This window comes from Patella vulgata, chromosome 1, assembly GCF_932274485.2.
Source record: "Patella vulgata chromosome 1, xgPatVulg1.2, whole genome shotgun sequence".
Taxonomy (NCBI): Eukaryota; Metazoa; Mollusca; class Gastropoda; family Patellidae; genus Patella; species Patella vulgata.
The window spans coordinates 84,273,866-84,300,622 of NC_065879.2; the positions used below are offsets into that span (position 1 = coordinate 84,273,866).

The 26,757-nt window shown below is 37.4% G+C and overlaps 2 protein-coding genes across 4 annotated transcripts in view; one reads left to right on the forward strand and one right to left on the reverse strand.

Moving 5' to 3' along the window:
• Window positions 1-1,944: 1,944 nt before the first annotated feature.
• LOC126808475 (uncharacterized sodium-dependent transporter HI_0736) lies at window positions 1,945-14,553 on the forward strand. The gene is made up of 9 exons (XM_050533205.2): window positions 1,945-2,066; window positions 2,844-2,958; window positions 5,160-5,361; window positions 6,202-6,499; window positions 7,169-7,308; window positions 9,668-9,759; window positions 10,745-10,896; window positions 13,064-13,193; window positions 14,341-14,553. The coding sequence occupies exons 1-9, from the start codon at window positions 1,945-1,947 to the stop codon at window positions 14,551-14,553; spliced, it is 1,464 nt and encodes a 487-aa protein (XP_050389162.2).
• Window positions 14,554-16,841: 2,288 nt separating this feature from the next.
• LOC126821774 (MAM and LDL-receptor class A domain-containing protein 2) overlaps window positions 16,842-26,757 on the reverse strand; it is a 104,285-nt gene continuing 94,369 nt past the window's right edge. For all 3 annotated transcript variants that reach the window (XM_050550279.2, XM_050550286.2, XM_050550292.2), the window contains 8 exons: window positions 26,315-26,531; window positions 26,044-26,154; window positions 25,705-25,815; window positions 24,927-25,079; window positions 24,196-24,561; window positions 23,694-23,729; window positions 22,838-22,881; window positions 16,842-21,488 (listed from right to left, as the gene is read on the reverse strand). In XM_050550279.2, the coding sequence (XP_050406236.1) occupies window positions 22,865-22,881; window positions 23,694-23,729; window positions 24,196-24,561; window positions 24,927-25,079; window positions 25,705-25,815; window positions 26,044-26,154; window positions 26,315-26,531 (1,011 nt within the window). In that variant the 3' untranslated portion in view covers window positions 16,842-21,488; window positions 22,838-22,864. The remainder of the gene's footprint in view (window positions 21,489-22,837; window positions 22,882-23,693; window positions 23,730-24,195; window positions 24,562-24,926; window positions 25,080-25,704; window positions 25,816-26,043; window positions 26,155-26,314; window positions 26,532-26,757) is intronic.

Consider the following 26,757-nt stretch of genomic DNA (forward strand, 5'->3'; position numbering starts at 1 on the left):
AGAGTGTGCCTAGTTGATCGGATGGGACGAAAAACCCGAGGTCCACCTCTCTACGTAGTATGAACTCATATCTTTCATTGCACACGTTATTTTTTAAATGAAAAATACCATAATGTTCGTTTCAAAGTTCATCGGGATATTCTGGCGTGGTTCCCTCTTGTTTGTGGTGCAGGACATCGGGCCAAGCAAGGGACAGCGTATAGTCGTCCGGGGGGGGGGGCGAAAAACCGAGGTCCCGTGTACACATTGACATTCACGTAAAATATCCCCTGGGCAGTAGGAATTCAATATAAGAGTGGCCTGTAGCACACAGTATGACGTATGCCCGTCTTCATTACCCCAGTTGGAGCAGAACAGTAGGACGCTAAACCCAATTTCATTTCATTTATATAGAAAGGTATGTAGTATATTTGACCTACATATGATATTTATATACCCGGGAAGTTGATAAGACAATAGCCTAGGTGTGGATTTCATCTTATAGATAATAAAAATCTATATTTAAAAATGATATAATGATTGTTATAAAAAATTGAAGGATTTGAAGAGGAGAAAAATCAGTGGGGAATCTAAGCCAAGCCAAATAACTCAACGATAGACCTTATACTCCAACCCGCTCACATCCTTTTCATGTGGCATCGTCTTTCAATAGGATTATTTCAAAGAGTAATTCCTCTGATATTATTCCGTAGACAGAAGTCCACAATTTGGCGTTTAATTTAAATCATTTATAACGAATACACTGCAACTGTCGTTTATCTGACAGGCATTGCGATAGGAGGAATAAGCTTCACATTTTGGCGTTATTGTTGTATACTTTTTTATAGTGACGAATATGTTGCGACTTTCACATTTCTTGCTGCCGTTTGCCCTTCAAGTGGATAACTGTAATTCCTACATATTATTTTTAGGAAGATGGCCCACATTTTGGATCTAAGATTGGATTAATCTGTTCGTGTTTAGGGTGTGTTGTTGGTACTGGTAATATCTGGAGATTTCCTAGAATTGTTGCCAATAACAGTGGCCAAGATGGTAAGATTCTTCAAAACACAATCGGTTATTTATGATTAAAAGGGGCAGTCCATTTCCTTGATTTAGGTCAAGATTAAAATTAATTTCAACAACTATAATGGGGAAGCTTCTTGTCGATCCACTGCTTCGATTCAACTTAAAGATACATTCCCGGGTACAAACTGGGTGATTTGATGATATATTTGGACTAAAAACATATTCAAACTAATTATTTATTATAATTTTGCTTCAAATCCTTCTCAAAACATTGCAATTGTCAGGGAATAGCCGGCTATAAAAAAATCGATCAAAAGAGGTCATGTTTGTGTCACGTGACACCACGGGTGCGAGGTCGGGGAGAATTTATTGCTACACAAGGCGATGTTGCCTTAATCGCTGACTATTTATTACAAATATCGAAGCCTAATTAAATTCTCGGATTATCCACTGCCCGCGTCTTTTTCCGTGATTTTTATCTCAGAAAGTGTTGTACGTCTTACTCTTCATAAAGTTTATCAACATGTACATCAAGCGCTCAATCTCCGCGTGGTTTTTCAGTTAATCTAATATTTTTCTAGTAAGATTGGATATTTCTACTTTCCATATATACCAAAATTGCCATACTTTTATTGGAAATAACCACCCAATAAATACTTTTCTGGGAACGTAGCTTTAAGAAACGTTTAATCAGAGCGAGCCCCTTGTCAATTAAAGTTTTATAGTCGACTGTTGAAAGTAAAATATGCTGTTTTCTGACGTACAATTTTAAACGCAGAGCAATGGGCACATGCCTTCGGGTTTTCCTCATAGTACACTGTATGGCGGAGCAGAACAGTAAAACGTTAATCCCCATTTTATTTCCTAATTTCAGGTGGTTTGGCTTTTCTGTTGGTCTGGTTCATGTTTTTGTTGATATGGTCTATACCTATGTTAATGATTGAATATGGTACTGGACGTTATACACAGAAAGCTGTAATAGGCTCTTTCAGAGAATTCATAGGCGATAAAGCCGCGTGGTGTGGTGCGTGGATATCAATGGTTACTTTCTTTATTTCGTAAGAATTTGGTTTAATTTATATTTTTTATACCCCCTCCCCTCCCTCGTGAAAACCTGACATAATTTAATTGTTTTGGTTAATTATCAATCGGCAGCTATATTCTCTCTTGTAACGTTATAGTAGTACTGTAAATTCTAAAAGTACTGGACTGGTACCTCTACTATATGTGCGGTACCTCTCTATCTACTATATGTGCTGTTATGGGGGGTTGGATGGCTGAATGGTTAGCGTGCGCGCGCTGTATCATAAAGTCTGTCATTGAGTCGACTGGCGTGGTTTCGAATCCCCGGTTGTTCGTGGCAAGGAGTAGGGTCGCCTGTCCAACCTCGTGGGTTTTCTCCGGGGCCTCCGGTTTCCTCCCACTGCTAAAGACCCCTACGCGCAAGCGAATTATGTAAATAAAGTTAAACCATATGTTAGTCCCGAAATGACCTAGTTTGTGTCGAGTGGACGTTAAACCCCATTCCTCTCTCTCTCTCTCTCTCTATTTGTGCTGTTATATTGTGTGAGTGTGTGTGTGTGTGTGTGTGTATTGTAGATGTTATTATTCTGTAGTATTGGGTTAGTGTTTTTACTATACTGTATATTATAGTGAAGATGTTATTACTCTGTAGTATTGGGCTGGTGTTTTTACTATGCCGTGTATTATAGTGAAGATGTTATTATTCTCTAGTATTGGGCTGGTGTTTTTACTATACTGTATATTATATTGTAGATGTTATTACTCTGTAGTATTAGGCTGGTGTTTTTACTATACTGTATATTATATTGTAGATGTTATTACTCTGTAGTACTAGGCTGGTGTTTTTACTATGCTGTTTACTGTATGGGTAATGAGCTACCAGAAACAGCAGAAGAAAGTAGACAAATATTCAGAGACTATGCTGAGGTGAGACTTCACATGTATTCAATAGCCAATTGTCAATTATTGTACTTTCAAATGGTGCTGTAGTATATATAATGTCTCTATAACACATTTATTTGAACCCGATAGAGGAAGATCTATCGCCAAACCAGTGCTTTAATGGGTTTTTTTTCTTTAAAATGTGTATTTAGAGCTATTTATTCCATGTTAAAGATATATTATGTAAGATCTAAATGTTATATATACTATTAATTAGACTTTTATTAACTTAAACATACATTATTTAGATTGGTTTGTCGATAAAGCCTTTAATGGAGCTTTCGGGAAAGGCAGAAACTTGATGGCCATTTATGCAGAAGATGCTAAATGGATTATAAAACGTCGCAATGCCGACACTGTAGTTTTTGATAAAGAAAAATTTCAAAATATCATACATTTCCTTATTGATAATGCCATATTTGAGCTTGGGGATCAGATAATGCAACAAACCATTGGTTTGCCAATGGGAACTGACCCCGCCCCATTTATGGCAAACGCACATTTATATAAATACGAATTCGACTTTCAAGACCATAAAAGAACAACAGATTACAAAGTAGCTAAACGTCTAAACTATACCTTCCGATACATTGATGACATAACACCTATCAATGATAACGGAAATTTCAACAAATATAAAAGTGAAATATATCCTCCTGAACTAATATTAAATAAAGAAAATTCCGGTACTATAAATGCATCTGTTCTTGACCTTAACATCAATATAATTAACAATAAATTTAATGTCGGTATTTTCGACAAGACGGACAAATTTGGTTTTGAAGTAGTAAAATACCCGTCAATCTATAGTAACATACCAGATACCACTCTATATAGTGTTTTCTATTCACAGGCATTACGAAATTTGACAATATATAACGATAAAGATCTATTTCTCTCCCGAATAAAATCTCTGTACTTTAAATGCACTGCCAAAGGCGCTACACAATTACGCATTTTAAAAGAAATTTCAAAACTTCCATTACTTCAACATACCAAGTTTGACATTTCTTGTAAGTATATAACCGACTACATACTGGATAATAATGATCCAATTTAAATTTTATTTTAGAGTTTCTGTAGTTACCTAACCCTGTCTGAATTACCTCCCTTAATATTATGCCTTTATAAATACACTTACATAGTACGATTTCTTCAACATACCTGTTTTGCATTTCTTGTGTGGGGTATTATATTAATATATTATTATATATTGTACAATTACATAACTTAATAATTCCGATTACTCGCTAGAACTTATGTTTTTTTAAGCTTTTAACGTTATTTTATCTGGATTATCTTCCTTATTATTGTGATTTTTTATCACCTTCTAAGATATGACGTCATCCTCAGTCAGCAGACGGCTGGCCCTCGTGACAGTCTACATTTCCTACTTGCTTCTCTGTATTCAGTTTTGTTTTTGTTTTTTTGTGACTATGGAACATGTACCCTATATGTATTAAATACTGAAGCGTTTCTTTATTGAATGAGTTTAGACTACTTTTTTATACTTTTCACCTATGTGGTTACTTGTATTGTTGAATTTTACTACATATGCTTACATTCGTATTTCGTGTAGCATATAGCAGATCATGACTCATGCTGGCATTACACAATGGGTTCTTTGGATTGTATTCCTAATTGTTATAAAATTTGAGTGAAGTCTGTGTCACTACAGACCCGGGACTGTACAGCGCAGTGGACGCTTACGGCTAGCCCCCGGATCCATTCACTTTTTTTGAATTGTCATTATGTTTGTGTTTTCCTGAGTATGATGTCCTGTCCGTGTATTTGTTTTTGTGTAAATTTTGTGTGGTGCAGCCCCCCTGCACTTACTATTATGGAAGAGCTAAATCTGCCTATTGCAGGTCTTTCTTTAGGTCTGAAATATTATCTAAATTATTAATTAGACATTAATTAACTTATCGAGGGGTCCGACAAAGACATCTGTCTAGTCGTTCGGATTGAACAAAAAACCGAGGCCCCGTGTACACATTAGCGTGCACGTAAATAATCCTTTGGCAGCTGGGATTCGATATAAGTGTAGGCCATAGTGCCACTGTATGGCGTATGCCCGTCTTCATCAGCCCAGTCGGAGCAGAACAGTAGGACGTTAAACCCCATTTAAATCATTTCAACTATTAATTTTGTTCGTTCATTGGCTAATTTTTAACAATGTTCACCAGGAGAGTTCGTGGCCTGTATTGACGCATGCTGTAGCTGTAATAGTAGCAGGGTTTTCTGTGATACAAGGAGTAAAGACGATAGAGAAAGTTAACATGGTGTTAGTCCCATCTCTTCTACTCATCATCCTCTTTACCTTTATATGGAGTTTGACACGAGAATACTCCAATATAGGTGTCACATATCTCTTCTCACCAAACTGGGGTAAGTTGGGTTTTATCTACTCCCAGGATCAGGAGACGAACACCTCTTGATAGTTATTGTAAACCGGTAAGAAATCCCTCTGCCGTGTCCCCAAGACGACAAATGTCCCCAAATGAGAACAGACCTTTATATTATGGAGTTTAACACGAGAGTACTCCAATATAGGCGTCACCTATCTCTTCTCGCCAAACTGGGGTAAGTTGGGGTTTATCTTCTTTAAGGACAAGGGAAAACCTGGACGAACACTCTCTGACAATTACTGTAAACCAGTAAGAAACCCCGTTGCTGTTTCCCAAAGATGATAAATCTAATCAGAAAAGCAGTAAATCATGTCAAATGCAAAGAGATTCCCGGTTGCTCATTTTTCAAACTTTTTAAAAGAGTAACGTCTTTGGGTGATTCCCAATTCCTTATAACTAATCTGCTGATATATTAACAGACACATTACAAGACATACGTCTTTGAATGATTCCCAATTCCTAATAAACAATCTGATTCTCAATTTCTTAAAACTAATATGTTCATATTTTCATACTCCTTGAAAGGGCCACGTCTTTGGGTTGACGCCTTAGATCAATAAAAGTCATCTGCTCTTGTGTTAAGACCCATTGAAAGACCCACGTATGAGGATGATTACTTATAAATGATCAACTCATCTTTTCAGACTCATTAAAAGAGCCGAGTCTTTGGGTAATACCATGACTCATGAAAACAGCCGAGTCATTGGGTGATTTCCATTTCTTTATAAAATTAATTAGTCCATATTTTCAGGCTTTTTAAAAGAACCACGCATTTGGATAATTCCCAAATACCTTAAAGATAATCTGCTCTTGGTTTCAGATTCGTTGAAAGAGCCACGTCTTTGGGTGGACGCTCTAAGTCAGAATGCGTATGATACTGGAGCAGGCCAGGGCTTAATGATTCCCTATTCTTCCTTCATGACCAGAGAGAACGCAGTGGTTAAATACGCCACCTTAATACCAACCACAAACAACCTGATCAGCTTGTTGTCGGCTATCTTGATATTTTCTACCGTTTTCTCAACACTGACCCTAACCCGTCCACAGATAGGAGAAACTCAGATTGTTGATATTGTTAAAGACAGTGGTCCTGGTAGTACGGGACTAACATTTATATGGTATGTTCAGTTTGATCAAGTGGCTAGTTGTGTGAGACGCTGGCTCGTTAGCCAGGAAGTTGTGGTTTGTCTCCTGGTGTTGGCCGAGGATGTTCATCGCGATTTTGCAACGTGGTTTCACAGTGTCAGTGGTGCAGTGCGGAGGATCTGACAAGGACAGCTGTCTAGTCGTTCGGATGGGAAGAAAACCGAGGTCCCATGTACATATTGCCGTGCACGTAAAAGATCCATCGGCAGTTGTTCCAATATAAGAGTAGGCTGTAGGACAAAATTTCCCTCAAAGCACGCTGCATGGCGGATGTCTGTCCTTATTAGCCCAGCCAGAGCAGAACAATAGGACGTTAAACCCGATTTCATTTCATTTTGATCGAGATATCAGCTATTTATAATGTATTATTTAAATCTTAGATTTGAGGTACCATGAATTCGACGTAATATCAAACCAGGGCTAAATATTAAGACCACCTGCGGATTTCGTCATGGTCACGAGATGTAAACAGGGTTAGGGCACATGAGTGTTGCCGAGTATTCTCGGTAAGGGCTAGGGTTAGATTTAGGGTTAGGTTTAAGTTAGCGCTCTCTCTGTTTGCATCTCGGGATCGTGGCGGAATAGCTTGTGTCAATTCGTCCAGTCATTTATACTTTGTTTTTGTTTTGTACTTGTTTCAGGATACCTGTGCTATTTTCATCTATCGGAACATTTGGTAGAGTGTTATGTGTTTTATTCTTTATTTGTCTATCATTTGCTGGAGTAACATCTTTAATTTCAAATTTGGAACTCTCCACTCATACACTGTATGATTTTGGAGGTAGGCCTAGTTATCATATTAATATACGACACTGGCTATGCGGCTCAGTTAGCAAGACGTTGGCTCGCGCTAACCTGAAGGTTCAGTGTTCGATCCCTGCGTTGGCCGGGAAAGTTCATCGGGATTTTCCGGCGCGGTTCCTCTTTGTCAGTGGTGCAGGACCGAGGGCCTGACAAGGGACAATGTAAAACCCTTCGGATGGGACGAAAAACCAAGACCCACGTGTACACATTGGCGTGCACGCATAAGATCCCTTCGCAGTTAATATTCGATGTAAAAGTAGGCTGTAGCGCCGCTATAATCCAGGCAAAATTTCCCTCATGGCACACTGTATGGCGTATGTCCATCTTCATTAACCTAGTCCTTATCCTGGCTATGCGACGAGAAATCCTTATATTCCAACCCATATATAAATCGGACTTCATTTCATTTATATTTCAGTCTTTTTCTTCTGTGCTCCAGCAGTAAGACAGAAAATTTCAGCATTTTTAACAGCCCAGATCGTTAATGTGTTCAATAAAATAAAACCAAGTACGAACAATCCAAACCATTAGACAAAATTCGAAGTCCTTAAAAAATGGTATAGGCAAAATAGTGTAATAAGGCAAAATAGTGTAATCAGCATATGGACTGTTCACCGTGTACAAAATACACGACAAACAGTGGTAACAGGTGTCCGGAAGAGTAAGCTTACCCTACCTGGCGCCACACCCGCCATAGCTGCATCCAAACTATTAGACGAAATCTTGGCAAAATAGCGTGATTGGCCAATGGACTATCGGTATGCAAAATGCACGTGATGAACAGTGTTGTGTCCCAAAACAAACGGTACAGGCAAAATACTGTAATCAGGCAAAATAGTGTAATCAGGAAATGGACTGCTCTCCGTGTACAAAATACACGACAAATAGTGGTAACAGGTGTCCGGAAGAGTAAGCTTACCCTGCCTGGCGCCACACCCGCCATAGCTGCATCCAAACTATTAGGCGAAATCTCGGTAAAATAGCGTGATTGGCCAATGGACTATCGGTATGCAAAATGCACGTGATGAACAGTGTTAACGATGTAGTAGACAGACATTATCAGGGAGATTGTATACGCGTCAATTAAATGTATCTAGAATAATAGCCGAGAGAGACATGTTATATTTACCAATCAAGTCAATATGACGCCCATAAAACTTTTTAAAGGTTTTAATAAGTTTAGTTCGTAAGTATCCCTGTAGTTGAAGCTTAGATGACAAATGCCTCGATCTACTTAAAAATCAGAATAAAATGAACAAGCTCTCGCGTAACGAATTAGTTGAGACACAAACACTCCATAAGCTGGTGATATTGGAATGTTACTACTAATAAATGGAAAGTTAACAATCGGAAAGTCAAAGTCATCACGTTTATCGTACAATTTAACACTCAGTTTATGGCAATTGTCAAAATCGAGACGCAGATCCAAGTAGGAAGCGTAATTGTCACTGTCAGTAGTGTTTTTAATTTCGAGCTCATCAGGATATATGAATTCTACATAATCACTAAATTTTGGATTATTCAGTGATAGAACATCATCGATATATCGATAAGTGAAATTAAAATGTCTGACTAATCGTTTATTTGATTTTACGAGTGCCTGTATGTAATCGGCTTCGTACGAATAGAGAAACAAATCAGCAAGCAAACGTGCACAGTTGGTGCCCATGGGGAAACCGACCACATGCTGATAAATTTCCCCTCCAAATTCAACAAAGATATTATCAATTAAAAAATCCAACATCTGAATTATCTTGTTGGCGGTGAATTTATTTTTGGAATCACTATGGTTCTTAACAAAATATATGGAATTGTAATTAACAACTAAATATTGACACCAATTATAACACGTCCGAGTCACATTTTTTGATATCTGCTTTCGTTATATATATAATTATTTGTAACATGAGCAATCAATACAAAAACACAAGGGAATTGAATAGCTTGAGTTGGACTAATACATCTACGGGATAGGAGAAATGCTTCCGCCGTCACCAGCCCTTTGAAACATTTATGTAAAGAAATGTTGTTGTTATTACAGATTTAACTTTCAATACATTAAATATGATATTATGGACAGGTTGATCTAATTAAATTATTTATACTTGAAAGGGTGAAAATTGAAAAAAACACAAAATAAAATAGTCTTAGAATATCAAAAGTTCCTTAAAACACACTTATAAATTCGCTGTCGTGAGAAGAGAGGGCGGGTCATCTTCTCCCTTTCTCATAATAAAGTTAAAACAGGAGGTCCAGCTGACTGATGTTTCGCGTCATCAGAGCGGATAGAAAAAAAAACACGTGGGGAAAAGAAATAATGTATTTTTTACTTTCAGTGCCTCGAAAGATTGGCGCTCCAATGACTGTGGTGGTGACGTTTTTAATTGGTTTAATGTCCGCATTAAATATAGATATCTTAACCAATCAGGTAATTTGTTATATGTTATACCCCTTTTCTAACCAATCAGATAATTTGTTATATACTATATCAGTTTTCTAACCAATCAGGTAATTTGTTATATACTATACCATGTGACTTTTCAATGGGTAAAAGGTTGTTAATCGTCCACAAGATCATAGGGGTTTGGGATGACCCAAACTGCACGCAGCTATCCATCTACGTCATACTTCGAGTTAATGATCACTGCCCTAGTTAGCCTCCATTTAAAACGCTCACGTGATCATTTTGGGGCGGGACTTATTGACTGGACTATTGCTTGTGTACACAAAAGAGTAAAAATAACCCGATCAAGCACGTGTTTTATGTAAACACATGGCATTGGCAAAATGTCAACTTCTGCCACTCCCGTAAAAGCGATATATAATATGTGCTAGTGGGTAATGTTGCAATACATTCTTTGCCATTGTAATCTGTCTTTAGGGTTTCAATCTGTTTGTGCGGTAACAAACAATCTACGCTACATCTATAAACAGTTATAAATTCGCTCAGATTAAAATAATTTGAATAAAATTGTCCATAAATTCATTTTCTATTTTTGAACTGTTATACAAAGAACTGTATAGCACATCGTTAAAGACGCATTATGTAGGATTTAGATAAAGAGCTGACAGTTCTCTCCATAATAGTTGAAAACTAAATAATGAAAAGCCTGCGATGTTTATTGGATTAGGTTCCGATTTGCTGTTCGACTTCCATTCATGATTTAATCATGAAATGGATAATCGAGACTATATTTGTTATCCAACCGACTTTAGTAATGATGATCGAGGCTAGGCCGAAAATTCAATCGCTAAAATCTCGGTTCTGATTGGGTCAATTTGACTGAAATTTTCAGCAAATTCCCTTTACATTATCTAGTTTTTAACTATTATAGTGAGAACTGTTAGCTCTTTATCCAATCTCCCATAATGTATCTTTAACTTATCTTTAATGTTTTGTTTATTAATGGTAGGATTTTGTATGGGGATTTGCTCTGGTTGTAAATGGTATAATGCTACAGATTATGGTAATATCATATGGTGTGAATCAGTTCAGACAAACTGTTATGAATGAATATAGCTTAGATGACTGGAAGTTACCTAGACTATGGGGTTGGATAGTCAAGTACGTATAAGTCTCTTATTAAAATAGGTTATTAAGAATACACAATAAAAATCTTTAGCTGTTTCAAATCTGTTAAACGATATCATTTCACGCACCGGTTTACTAAAACATTCCCCCGTCGACTGCCTGTACTAGTACGTACGACCAAGGGCGTGGATTTGTCATCTTTTTTTTGGGGGGGGGGGGACGAACCCTGGAATCTGGAACATTTCATTACCAAAGAAAATAAATAATTACGAACAGTTTACTGTACTAGTGTTATTTCGATGAAAGCTGTAACTATGGGTAATATGATGACAATATGGAAAAATTGACTACCTAAATATTAAATATTAATTGTTCATGAAGTTAAGTGAATCGTCCAAAGACGTTCGTTCTACGATCAGGACTCTTCTCTTTGAATGTCTTGGCGACTTGAAGGGGGTCATTATGCACCGCACACGCCATCAAGTGGCTCAGTCGGTTTTGCGTCATGGAGTTGCGCAGCCAAGTTTTGATACGGCGCAGAGTGCCGAAGGATCGCTCGGCTGAGCAGGAACTAGCAGGGTTCAGCAGTGGGAGATGAGAAGAGCTTCGACAGAAGGGAACGTCTGCCTCACTTCAGGTGACATAATGAGGAACGCTTCGTGCACAAGTGAAATAGATTGGCCGAAAACTGGCGCTTGAAGAATGGCAATTCTTGTTCCAAGTCCCGATTCAGTTCCAGATACGTAGAAACAAGCTCATCATCATGTGGATATAAACCTGAAAATCTGTCCTGGCGATCAAAATCATGGAGGGGACAGAGGCCTATTTGTCCCCCCCCCCTCCGATTCTAAGGGGGGACGCCCCCGCCCCTCCCCCTAAATCAACGCTCATGCGTACGGCCAGTTGTGAGCTAGGCTTTAGACATAGACTTTTATCTTCATAATAGAGAAAGAGAAAAAGGGTTTAACGTCCGCTCGACACAAACTAGGTTATATCGGGACTAACACATAGTTCAATTTTATTTAAATAATTCTCTTGCGCGTAGGGGTATTTAGCAGTGGGAGGAAACCGGAGTACCCGGAGAAAACCCACGAGGTTAGACAGTCGATCCTGGTCCTTGTCACGTACAACCGAGCAATCGAAACCACGCCAGTTGACTACACGACAGACCTTATGATACATCGCGCACCTGCTAACTATTCGGTAAAGTGATGCCGTGGCGCTGTTATTCTTGAAGCGCAGGTCTGATTAGTAGGCACCACGAAGATACTAGCTATTCTAGCCAAGACAGCGGCGAGTAGAGGTGTAGCACTATCGTCGTTGCGACATTGTTTTAAAATTTATAGACAAGGAATAGAGAAATAAGATGGGTTAAACAACATTTTTTATCTTTACAAATTATTCTCTATTGTCAGTATATTAGCTATGGTATGAGTTTATTTAAAACGCAAATTAATTGTTTATGTAATAGCGTTAGGATAACAGGAAAGAGGGTCTGAGTTCAAGGATAGATTGTGTCGAAAAACATGTGACGGAAAATTACGATTGCATCCTTTGGCTTGTTTGACCAATCTCTATACTTATTTACATGATATTTGACCAATTAGATAATTGAACGTCCAAAACCCACAGCTTCAAAACTATCATACTTGTGAGAATTCGTTAGACTTCCATTAGATTCCAGAGAGGTTCCATCTGAGTTCCTATACAGCCGCGAGGCTGGTTAGGGTGGAGAAATGGTTTTAGCTAGTATTGTAATCTGTGCTTGTATACATGTATTCGGCTATGCTATATAAAATGTGGAAGCGAACTGTTGCATTGTTATTCCTGGTAAGACAAACGGCTTAAGAAAACTGTAGAAGTAAATACACAACGTGAAGCAGAAGTAAAGGCAGCTAGAGACAAATTCTAGACGATCACAAGGCTATAGAAATATGTAGTAAGAAAAGATGCATGGGTCGTACGTAGGATGTGGCGATCGGTCTGGCATTCCCGCTCTCCACGTCAGACAAAAGACCTATGGTGCTACAGAGGAGCACACACAACAAGACGTCTGTTCTCGTTGAAATCTTTACTTCTACTGATCAAATTAAGATCGGTAAGAGAATAGGAATTGGATGTAACCTACGGATTAGTAGGGGAACATGAACTACTGTGACACTACAGTAATAAATCCGGTTTTGTTTCTATATCCTTGTAGGTTTGTAGCACCATTAGAAGCTATAGTATTAATAGTATGGTGGGCAATAGATCTTATATCTAATGAAACGGCCGAGGGTGAAGAATGGTATGAGTTTGGTAGAGAAACATTTATAACAACTATAACCCAGGTAAGACATTTTTATAACAACTCTTTCAAAGGTTAAACATCAGATTAGACATATTATAACAACAATAACATAGGTTGAACATTTTGTAACAACTATATAACAACAATAACATAGGTTGAACATTTTGTAACAACTATATAACACATTTTAGATATTTTATAACAACTATAACTTAGGTTAGACATATTATAACAACTATAACTCAGGTTAGGCATTTTAGAACAACCATAACTCAAATTAATCAAGTTTTAAAACAACTATAGCATAGGGTAGACATTTTATAACACATATATCCCAGGTTAGACATTTTCTAACAACAGTTACACTATATAGACATTTTCTAACACCCATGTTGGCTTAAAAAATTAACAACACTGGTTACACATTTTATAACAGCAGTGATGCAGTACAGAGAGCGTGCCGAGGAACAACGTATCGTCGTTCGGATTACATAAAAGAACCTTTGACAGTTGAAATTTGAAATAAGAGTAGGTCGTAGTGTGGCTGCCTGTGCAAAACTTTCCTCATAGCACACTGTATGGCGTATGCCCGTCTGCATTCCCCAGTTGGTGCAGAACAGTAGGACGTTTAACCCCATTTCATTTCATTCCCCCTCTGGTCCTTTCTGAGAACTGTAACAGAACCTAACCACTCGGCAAACCTCGTCAGATTCCTTTACTTTACATCTAGCCTCGGCTGTATGGTGTAAGTGATATGTACCTACGCCTATACAATTGCCGTGCGGCACCGGTTTACTTATTAGGAAATCTTGCCGCCTTTAAAAAGAAGTTATCAAAATTGCGTCGTTGGAAGCGTATGTAGAATTTTTAGTGCAAAGTTGTCCTTGTTTGAAGAAAATCGGATAAACTTGAAAGAAAAACAGCTTCAGACTTTGAAATATTTGTATGATAAAACATTCTTCAAAGGCGTCGTCATGGGCAACGCCGTTGGTAATCCGGGAACTTGAAAGTAGTTCCAGTGGCGGACTTCGGTATACAGCCGATGCTAGGTGTGGGTTACTGGAACCTGCTGAGCTTTGCCGAATGAGAACCTAACGTACATTATTAGTCACCGAAAACAGTTGTGTTGGTACGGATTTTTTGTTTTGACCAGATATTAAACCTCACGAATTTTATCTTCGTTTCAGTGGGCTGTTTTGATGGCGATATTAATAACTGTAAATCTAGTCGTGGAGCTAGTATGGCGGAAACAGAGAGTTTTAAGTGACGAATACGAGATAATATACGATCAAAATTCTATGGACAATTTATCCGATCCGACAGATCCTCCTTATCCAAGTTATGGAGCTATCAGCGATGACACAAAGTCACAGAAATCATACAAAGACATAACATTATGAACGCTGTATTTAAATTGTAAATAGTTTTTAAAGTTTTGTAAAATAAAATTAGTTGTTTTGTTAAGATAACGGTAACAATTCATAAGGAGGGCTATTAGCCTTTTGGAATGATCGCGGGGACCAGAGTGACTCCGTATCCAGTGAGTATGGGCGCAGACTCGTTACAACCTGGCTCCCGAGTTAAAAAAACGCTCTCGGACTTAAGTTAAGAATTTACACCTAAACTGTTCGCCCTATTTTAACTAAAATATACACGTGAGAGAGAGAGAGAGAGAGAGAGAGAGAGAGAGAGAGAGAGAGAGAGAGAGAGAGAGAGAAAAAAAACTAGGTCATTTCGGGACTAACATATGGTTTAATTTTATTTCAATAATTCGCTTGCGCGTAGGGGTCTTCAGCAGTGGGAGGAAACCGGGGGATCTGGAGAATACCCACGAGGCTGGACAGGCGACCATACTCCTTGTCACGTACAACCGGGGATTCGAAACCACGCCAGTTGACTCAATGACAGGTCGGTCTTGTGATACAGCACGCACGTGATAACCATTCGGCCATCCAACCCCCCAAAATATACATGTAGCCCTTATTAAATCTTGTGTTGATTTAATGTATCAAATACATCAATAGGAAACTATGTACAAAGTTTTGTGTGTCTGGATCAAATATATATTTCTAATAAACAGTGACTGAATGTTGAGTAAAACCTTAACTTAAATATGAGAATGTTCACAAAATTGTCGGATAAGTTCCTCGAGATTTTCAAGAATTTCTTCTCTGTGTCAGTAGTACAGTCGTGCGTGAAGACCCGGGCAGCACATTAAAGATCCCCCGACAGTTGCAAATCGAAATATCAGTCGACCGAGCGCATTGTGTGGGGTATGCCTGTCATCCATCATTGTATTAAAACTAAGATGTTAGAGAGAAAGAGAGGGAGAGTTTAACGTCCACTCGACACAGACTAGTTCAATTCGGGACTAACACATGGTTCAATTTTATTTCAATAATTCGCTTGTGCGTAGGGAGTCTTTAGCAGTTGGGGGAAACCGGAGGACCCGGAGAAAACCAACGGGGTTGGACAGGCGTCCCTACTCCTTGTCACGTACAACCAGGGAATCGAAACCACGCCAGTTGACTCAATGACAGACCTTATGATACAACGTGCACGCGCTAACCATTCGACCATCCACCCCCCCCCCCCCCTTCATAATCTGGAATTTGGTTAATACGGCTCTAGTTTATTGTATAAACCAGGATCAGGATGACAAATGATACCAATGCCAATAAGAATCTACGACCTCCACGTTATTAGCGCATTCTTGCCATAGACATATCCCGATTTGGGGCAGATTTGGGGCAATTTCTAGACGGAGCTATAGATGAAAGTAAAAGCTAGTCTGACGAATGTAAAATCATTTGAACTGTGTGTGTGTGTGTGTGTGTGGGGGGGGGGGGGGCTGTCATTCAGGCAACTGGCGAGGTTTCGAATCCCCGGTTGTACGTGACAAGGAGTAGGGTCGCCTGTCTAACCGCGTGGGTTTTCTCCGGGTCCTCCGGTTTCCCCCCACTGCTAAAGGCCCCCTACGCGCAAGCGAATTATTGTAATAGAATTGAACCATGTGTTAGTTCCGAAATGACCTAGTTTGTGTAGAGTGGACGTTAAACCCCCATTTCTCTCTGTCTTTTTCTTGAACTGTGTGAATTTAGCAAACAAGTTTAATCGGGTAAAATGATATCAGCTTCTCTATGGGGGGATCACGTGGCTAAGTGGGTAAGACGCTGGCTTGCTAGCCTGGAGGTCGGGTGTTCGATCCCTGCATTGGCCGAGAAAGTTCATCCAGATTTTCCGGCGTGGTTCCCCCTTGTCAGTGATGCGGGACGGAGGGCCTGACAAGGACAGCTGTCAAATCCTTCGGATGAGACGAAAAACCGAGGTCCCGTGTATACATTGGAATACACGTAAAAGATCCCTTGGCAGTTGGAATTCAATATAAGAGTAGGCGATAGTGCCGCTGCCAGGGCAAAATTTCCTTCATAGCACACTGTATGGCGTATGCCCGTCTTCATTAGCCCAGTATAGGAGCAGAACAGTAGGACGTTAAACCCCATTTCATTTCATTTCATTTTCAGCTTCTCTAAGACTTCGTTACTAAAGTAACTAATAAAGCTATGACCGTAGCATCGATATTTTGCTCTATGGGATATTTCTGTTACTTTTGCAAAACCAAATGTGAATCTTTTTTTTCTTTTTTTTTTTTAGAAAAACAAAGAATAACACAAACACTTCACCAGGATAAAAATGTGATTAATATTTTATTCAGTAATAGATACAATATCCGTATATATACACAGTGTATCTATACATTAATATAAATAATTGAAGCATATATATACATAATGGTCTATATACAAAATATTTACATATATATACATCATATATATACAAGCACCAATAGAGAAAAAGTGGAGTAAAGTCATGGAGGATGCCAAATTGATGAAATAAAAAACAAAATATGATATTAACCCTTTAGCGCTCGGTACATGTAAATATTGACTATCCCTTTTAATGAAAAAAGGTGAAGTCATGGCTGATGCCAAATTGATAAAATAAAAAAACAAAATATGAGCACAATATGATATTGACCAATTGCTCTCATTAACCCTTTCGCACATGGTACATGTAAGTATTGACTACCCCATTTAGCGGTGTCGTGATTAACCCTTTAGAAACTCGTACATGTAAATAGTGACTACCCAATTTGGCGGTGTCGTGATTAACCCTTTAGAAACTGGTACCTGTAAATAGTGACTACACCAGTTCCCTGTAAGAATTGGAGAAAAATGAGGATTTTCAAAAAAATATCTGTATCTTATTTTCGAAGGCGTTTAAAACTATACTCTCCCTAGATCGTTTCAAACCGTCCAAGTCACAAAATCGGTCCTTAAATAGCTCTGGCGGTTCGTGGCGCTAGAGGAAACGGCAGTAGTTTCGGTCTAAATGCCAAAGGGTTAATAAGAGTATTATGGATATGAAATAGTCCGAGAGAAACAAAGTGCGACGTCTTGTGGATTTCCAATCTGATTAAAATACAGATCTATATTTCGTTTCGTTTTTTTTTAATACTTTCGATGGCCTCTACCTAGTGTTGTGAAGACAAGTGAAACGAAATTTTGAACTATAAAAAATGAAACGAAATAGGATCTGTGTTTTAATCAGATTGGTGGATTTCTTAGGTATTGGATTGGCATTTCCAGATTCTATTTCCTAAAACGTTAACAAAACATACATTATTTTTTCTAAAAGAACACGAATAGAAATAATTCTAAAGAAGGAATGGATCATTGTCTACATTATTAGATTAAAACAAAGTATTCGATACTTAAAACAACCGAAACATATTTAATACATAATCTAATTTTTAAACTTTTTAAAAATTAAATTGAGCAAGCAAGAATGAGTCGTTGTCAACATTAATGGCAAGAAGGTCAATCTCTTTTGCAAACAATTAAATATTAGACCCAAACACGTTTAATTGTTATCTACTTGGCTTAACTTAAACAGGCATTATGGAAGATTAGATAAAGATCTGACAGTTCTCGATATAATAGTTAAACAAATAGATAATGAAAAGAGAATATGCTGAAAATTTCAGTCAAATTACTTCACTTGCAGCCAAGCTATCGGCGATACAATTATATCTAGCCCCGATTGTCATTACTATCGTTGTTTGTCACGATAACAAACAAAGTCTCGATTATCCACTTTTACGGTTACTTCATCTACCAGAAATCGTAAAAAAATCTACTAAATTAATTAATGTCTAATTAATTCAAGTAACATTTCAGGCCTAAAGAAAGATCTGCAATAGGCAGATTTAGCTTTTGAATAATGCCTGTTTAAGTATTGATAATGTAAATGTTACATTTTTGTTTTCAAAATTACATTGAGCAAAACAAATCGAAAGTAGATATAACGGTTTGGCGTGAAAGAGGGGTAAATTTCAATTTCCAAACGCTGTGGCCTGGACAATGGTGTCATGATTTTATACTCAAGATTTAATATATACAAAACATATTTTCAAAAAACATTAATTAAAAATGTTAAATATATAGAGATTGTTTTTCTCTGGGTTCGTAGTTGGGACATACTGTGGCAGATTTAGCTACCCACATATTTAAAAATCGTAAATATGAAAACAATTTATGACACGATCGTTATTAAATCAAAATTCCTATATTTTAAAAAATCGTAAATATGATTTACAATGCGGCCTGGATGTAGTGATGTTTAAACTCACGTATTAGGAAGCAGTCCAATACAGTATTTAATTTGCTGGTTCCATGATTTTAAGCCAAAGACCAGACGGTTGGTTCCGAAAAGAACTATCCTATACTGGGTATTATGAAGAAGTACTATAAAACGCATCATTCGTTGGTTCACAGGTTCGTGGATTTTGAAACAGGAGACCAGATAGGCCTTTAATAAACTAACTATACTATGGTTTCGCTAAAGTGAACTCGCGGTATAGTTTAACCATATACTGAAGACTTGTTTGATTGGCAATAAGTAATTGAACTGGAATATACAGGTGACAATTCTAGGGAATACAATATACTGCTTATTACTGAGTGACGTTTCGACTAGTCATTCATTATCACGCAATAAGCAGTAATTGTATTCCACAGAATTGCGACTTGTACATATACTGAAGGTTTTAGAGCATTAGAAAGTCGTATTATATGGCATTGCATTCGCTAGCACAAAGATTCACAGAGTATTGAACCATAGAATACGTTTGTCAGAAAAATGCTAATCAATAAGTAGTAATAAGAACACATTGGATAAGAAAACATACACTTATAAATAGATATTAAATATATACAAACAACACACAAATATAAACAAATCACAACTATAGAAATTCATAAAAACAATACAGGGATTTTAAGTCAGTCTTAAAACGGTTTGAATACATTAAATGAGTAAAGGAAGACAGCAAATTGTTCCTAATAATTAAAATATCTACTAAAACAAATACAGTGATTTTAAGTCAGTCTTAAAACGTTTTGAATACATACAAAGAGTACAGTAAAACAACAAATTGATCCTAAAACATGAGTTCTACAATATTTACTGAAATACAGTGATTTTAAGTCAGTCATAAAACGTTTTGAATACATTAAACGAGTATACGAAGACAGCAAATTTATCCTAAAATATCCACTAAAATATGAGTTCTAAAACAGTTACTCAAATATAAATTTATAACATTAGAACTGTGATGGTAAGCCAGACTTAAATTTAAAATCTTTGAATATAAAAATCCTTGAATATAAAGGAATATAACTATTGATTCTTATTCATTATAAATATTTATTAAAATAACGATTTATTATAAGTATGTTAAATTTTAGCCCATAACATTGTTCTAAACGATATCATTTTCCCCTCAACTTTTCTTAAGATAGATTAACAATCTGATCAAAATACAGATCTTAATTTCGTTTCGTTTTTTTATACTAAATTAATGTAGTAAAGACAAGTTAAACGAAATTTTGAACTATAAAAAAAAACCGAAACGAAATAGGATCTGTGTTTTAATCAAATTGGATAGGTTAATCTCAGTTAATGGTTAAATCGTTGGAAATTAATCTAAACTGTTACAAAAGATTACAAAAAGTAAACTTGTGAATAAAACGGCCTGCCGTTCAAAAAAATGAATTATTTAATATGATTAACTACAGATAAAATTCGTAAAAATGAACTACAATGGTAATATTTCACTAAGGATAGGCTTACAAGCTTTTTATTTTATTTAATAATTTGGAGGATGTGGAACACAAGTGATCAAATTACCAACCGTAACCTTAGGTAACCAGGCCCCAAGGTCACAAAGTATTCTCAGACTGTTCACCTTATTTAGCTAAAATATAGCCCTTTATAAAACTTTTGTTGCTTTAATGCAGTGATTCTCAACCAGATCTTCCTAAGCGTGCCGTGAAATTTGGAACAGCACACTAAGAAAACGCGAAAAGCCATTCCAATTGAGTAATCACTGGTGTCTACTGGTTCAAATACATCATATTGCTCATGAACAGTGATTGGAAGTTGAGTAAATTCTTAACGTAAGTCTGAAAACGCTTTGTGAATTCGGGGGCCAGGTGTGTTCTAGATCCTCCATTTGATTCCTTGCAGCCAGGAATTTACGTAACGAAATATTTTAGTATATATATATAACAACATTAAACACACAACCCTGAATTACGTACTAATATATAATCATATTCAGCACCATTATTAATATATAACACATTGTGGTGAAACCTCTATACCCTTATATGGCACCGTTAGTTAAGACTGGGGGCAAGAGTCTATGATGTCTCTTACCTCCAGTGTAAGTAGTTCGGTATATATCGTCAACGTTAATAAGTGAGACACATAATTATGATCCAGTCAAAAGCTACTGGAAGAATTAAATAGACTGAAACAACAGCTTTTAAAACAACCGCAAAGATTAATAAGAATTTATGGTTTTGTTGTTAATCTCATCGGCATATTTAAAATAAACAAATATTACCGATTGTGGACCAGAGACCCAATATGACGTCATCACAGCCATCTTGGAGTTATGACGTCACATCAAAAATCGAAGTCCGTCAATCGTCCAAGGAAGAATATCATGCCGATCTTACTTGGATTGACGGAGGCTGTGATTTTTTTCGAAGAGCATCGCCCCCTAAAGAAGAACCACAATTAGTAACATTTTGGGGCCAGTTCCTGATACACAAATATGGCGTTATTGTGGTTATTTATATACGTAGTAAATATTAGAGATCTCTTCCTTTATATTAGGTGTTCATTACATAAGCACTTTTTTATATTCTCACACATCAAATGAGTATCAATAAATTCTAGCCTACTCTTTGGTTACTGTGACAACCTGGAATAACAAATTAATTCTATAAGCAAAGTTCTATTAAGACTCTGGAAATAGTATTTGAAACGATTTGTGCAGGTTATTTATACATTACTTTACTGCTTTTGTGTCAGAAAGAAATGGAGATTAATGTCTTATCAACATCATACTTCGGTCATTTTGAAAATTTGTATATCTATGGTTACGTGTTCAAAACGAGACGTATGCTATGCGAGATAGAAGGGTTTTTCCCTGGGGGCAGGGTTGTCAAGCAAAGTTTTACCGTGACCAAGGAAACGATTCATGCAAGTTACTTACACTATAGCCTACTTTACTGCTTCTGTTTCGGAATGAAAGGGAGTTTAACGTCTTATCCACGCAATATTTCGGTCATTTTGAGACAAACAAATTTTTCGTCCAACCCGAACGATTAGTTTCCGACGTGGTTTCCCCTTGTCAGTGGTGCAGAACGGAGGGTCTGACAAGGACAGCTGTCTAGTCCTTCGGATGAGACGAAAATCCGAGGTCCCGTGTATACATCGGAATGCACGTAAAAGATCCCTTGGCAGTTGGAATTCGATATAAGAATAGGCGATAGTGCTGCTGCAAGGGCAAACTTTCCCTCATAGCACACTGGATGGCGTATGCTCGTCTTCATTAGCCCAGTTCGGAGCAGAACAGTAGGACGTTAAACCCCATTTCATTTCATTTCATTTCCGAACGATTAGGTACACTATCCTTGTTATTTCCGCAAGCAAAACCCTTGGCAAGTGAAGGCCTGGTTTAAAAGACCCCCGAAGGGTCTGCTCGAGAGTCAAGTGCCCTGGCTACTTGACTACCACGTCCATATGTTGACTATGAACTATTGAAGTTCAGTAAGCTTCACCTCGGGCTATACTATATACCGGAAAACACCGACAAAAACTGGAAAACAACCGGAAAACTACCGGAAAACACCGGAAAACTACCGGAAAACACCATGTTATACTGAATACCGAAAAACACTAAATACCGGAAAATACACTAAATACCGGAAACCGACCTAAATAGGTAACCCGGAGAAGGGCTATACTATAAACCGGAAACTAACCCTAACCCTAACCCTAACCCAGGCACACATAGGACCAGGCTCCCTGTTACCTGTTTAGGTTGCCAGTCTCCGGGTTACCTATTTAGGGTATTTTCCGGTATTTAGTAAGTTTTCCGGTATTTAGTGTTTTTCCGGTGTTTTCAAGTATTCAATATAAAATGTTGTTTTCCTGTTGTTTTCCGTTGTTTTCCGGTATATAGTATTGCCGTTCACCTCCAAGGCTCGAGTTATGGGTGTTTTATGGAAGTATCTTTTAAAACAGAAAAAAGAAAAAAATACTCACATTTAATATCCGTTTTTCATGTCTACTCTACGTTGGAGTTGTGTCTAAAATAAAAATAATTTTATTTATTATTTAAGTTGACTTGATAACAAAATGGGACTCGGCGTTTAGCATGTAATTATTAGAGATTACTGTCTTTATATTACGGGGTCATTATATAAGCACTTTTTTTTATATTCTTGCACAAGAAATGAGTATCATCAAATTGTAGCCTATTCTTTGGTTACTGTGAAGAATCTCATTTGACATTTTACGTACTTAAAGGGCGTAGAGCTACGAATAAAAAATCACATCCTTATATCCATAAAAATCTTGCGGAAAAACATGGTAAGATTTAACTCCTTAAATCAGCAGAGAGCCAATATGATTAAAACACAGATCCTATTTCGTTTCCTTTTTTATAGTACCGAATTTCGTTTTACTTGTCTTTACTGCGCTAGGATCTGGGAGAGTTGTTATATAGGCCGTGTTCTGGATGATGTGAGGGATTAACCAATAAAACAGTCTGTTAAGGCGAGTTTTTGGCCTGAGGTGTATGGAACTGTGGGTAACCCACTAGAAACATCAATGCTGGTTGGTTAATCAAATGTCTGACGTCATAGGTCCAAAACCTCTCGTATGACCTCTGACGCGACCTTCCAATACAACCAGTCAGATCTTCATGTAGTAGAAGCCATCGAAAGTATAAAAAACGAAACGAAATATAGATCTGTACTTTAATCAGATTGGCAGAGAGCTGAAATAAAATTTGAACAAAATTCGTCTGAGCGTGCCTGTTATCCTATTCAATTGATTCATATTTAATGTGACAAGATTGAGTTTCTATTTAATGTGACAAGACTGGGTTTGTATTTACCTATCAATAAAGGTGGACTAGTTTCTCCAGTGACTCCTAAAATAAAATAAGAAAATTTGCTTAAATTATAGTTATATATTGAGTTATATATTAGTAGTTTTAAAGATGTAATGGATAGGACAAACCAGCTTCCTTCCTGTTCCGCTCTTTAAGGGCGACAAGCATGCGCACTGCCTCTTCTGGTTTGTAGAAATTCGGTTTACTAAAATACTGATCACTAAAAGTTTAGAAAGTACAGCCAAACCCCGTAAAGTCGAAATTCAGTGGATCGTTTGTTGTCTTTAGATAGACACAAACATACACAGCGAAACACTTGCCTTGTTCCAGACAAAGATTTGGAGACAAAAAACCTGGGTTAAAGCGGATGTTAAGTCATACGAAACAACGAACAAACGAACGAAGAGAAATGAAATGAAATGGAGTTTAACGTCCTACTGTTCTGCTCCGACTGGGCTAATGAAGACGGGAACGAAGAGAAAAAAAAATTGAGATCTGCACTTACCCCTAATTTTGCATTTGCCATCTTGTAAAACGATGTCATCAATGGCCTTGTCGTCTGCTAACAGGTCATCACCACGCTGAGCAACAAAAACTAACGAAATATCATCTGATGGCGGCAGATCAACACACGCGTATTTCCATTTTTTTTCTTGAGTAGGAACTTCCGCTAGTAGTGTATAATTTTGTCCTAAATCATAGTCTTTGACGATTAACATTAAGCTGCCCGTGTTCGAATTAAAGGTTGCTAGGATACTGAACAGGTGATAGTAGAAACTCAGTGATTTGCCTGTCGCGTTAAATCTTGGAGATTCTGCGTAAGTTAGGGCTGAATATCGCCCTTCTGATCCATCTGCGTACACATAATGCCCTGAAAACAAACACAGAAATAAATAAAATGTAATGTATTTTAACGGGCTACTGTTCTGCACCGACTGGGCTAACAAAGACGGGCATATACCATACAGTGTGCTATGGGGGAAATTTGGACTCTCTACGCCTACTCGTCATCGATTTTCAACTGCCAGAGTTTTTTATACGCTAATTGTACAATTTTATTTGAATAATTCGCTACGACGTAGAGGAGGAAAACCTAGTTAGGCAGGTGGAACTACTCCTTGTTACGTACAAGTATGGCATCTAAACCACGACACTTGACCCAATGACAGACCTTATCATTTGAGACACGCGAGTTAGAACATTCAGCCACCCAAATCACAATTGTTAATGTCCTACCTGATATATTTTTGTAAGTATGATCCGCTGTGGGACCGGTACCAAACGTAGTTGTTTTACCAAAGTATCGCCGCCATTTGTAATCCGTTGATTGAAAACGATAACCACATAAAAACGGGTGTTCAAAATCACAGGAGACTTTCCTGAAGGGATCTGTAACAGAAAAGTCATTTTACCATCAAATAATCGCAAGAAAAGACTAAGAAATGAGAGAGAGAGAGAGATAGAGAGAGATAGAGAGAGAGATAGAGAGAGAGAAAGAGAGAGAGAGAGAAATGGGGTTTAACGTCCACTCGACACAGACTAGGTCATTTCGGGACTAACATATGGTTCAATTTTATTTCCATAATTCGTTTGCTCGTAGGGATCTTTAGGAGTGGGAGGAAACCGGAGGACCCGGAGAAAACCCACTCCTTGTCACGTACAACCGCCAGTTGACTCAATGACAGACTTTATGATACAGCGCGTACATGCAAACCATTCAGCCATCTAACCCCCCGACTAAGAAATGAGGTTCAACGTCCTATATTGTTTATAAATTTAGGTAAAAATTGATTGATTTTAGATCAAAATGTTTATGTTTAAAAATAAAAGTAGTTGTTCTTGTGTATGGTACTAATCGCGTTATTCTGGCAAGCTGGGGTTTAAAACATCCCAAAAGTTTCAAATGAACATATCCGACTTCAAACAATGAAAACAGTAAATGTTCCATTTCACTTTACAAAATCGATATCAATACAAGAGAAAACTTGTGTAAATAATTTAATGTTTTATTTACCGCAGATGTCTCCTTCATCACTATGATCAGCACAGTGGTAGACTCGATCACATGTTAATGATCTATCTATACACGGTCCACCAGGACATTTATACTCTGTACTTTTACACACTGAAAAAAAAAACAAGTGGTCAAATAAGGGGGAATATATGTGGCGTAAATAGCCAACTTCTTCAAAGACCGTGCGACTTCAATTTACTCGACAGTTGTCTCTCTAAAACGTAATTTGAATACTGCCAAGGAGAGACGAACATGTAATATGGTTGTAGTTTTGGTGTTGGTGATCTATATTACACGTTCGTCTCAAATCATCCGAAGTGTTCTGAATGTTCTACTTACCACAAGATACCTCGTCACTACCACCAGCACAATCAACCTTTCTATTACAATAACTAGTTTCTGGTAAGCAATAATTCTCTTCTGAACAAGCTACAAGGCCAGCACCACATTCTGTAATAACAAGAGACTCGGTTTATAAGAGGTGTTCCACAAGGGTCAGCTGTAGGGCCTTTTGTTAACAAAGAAAAAAGGCTTGTTTATGTCTTGGCAATGAATTAATACAGTTCACCGATGGAGGGTCAGATTAAAGTAATTAACCAGGTATACGTACCAAATGCAGGACACTGTCCTCTTGTAATATTTAAATCATCCAATGCGAGGAAAGGTCTGTAAGTGCCATCGAAATTTCCTCCAATCATATTGTATGTAAGATGTATGGTATCTAAAGCTGGTAGAGAAAACTGTGTTTTTGCCCAGCCAAGTGTGATTCTATTAGACACGACCCATAAAATGTTTTTCACAGTAGAGTTAGCTTCTTTATAACTGACCTGTTTGAAAATAAATACATAATATGTTATCATTGCTTGATAAAGATACCTGTAAGAGTATTAAAACGTTGCATGTAATAAACCAAGAAGTAGTAAATCCATAAAGTTGTGTTATTATGAACACTATACGTTACTCTAACTTCATTTAACGTGGAATCAGACCACAGAATATTCGATCCAACTGAAATGATCTATTTTATGGCCATTTTCAGTACATTTTCATATT

Coding starts and splice junctions, on each gene's coding strand:
- LOC126808475 (XM_050533205.2), top strand. CDS start 1,945: ATGATTGAATATGGTACTGGACGTTATACACAGAAAGCTGTAATAGGC. Junction 5,362..6,201: donor TCTCTTCTCACCAAACTGGG/GTAAGTTGGGTT, acceptor TCTTGGTTTCAG/ATTCGTTGAAAGAGCCACGT. Junction 10,897..13,063: donor CTATGGGGTTGGATAGTCAA/GTACGTATAAGT, acceptor ATATCCTTGTAG/GTTTGTAGCACCATTAGAAG.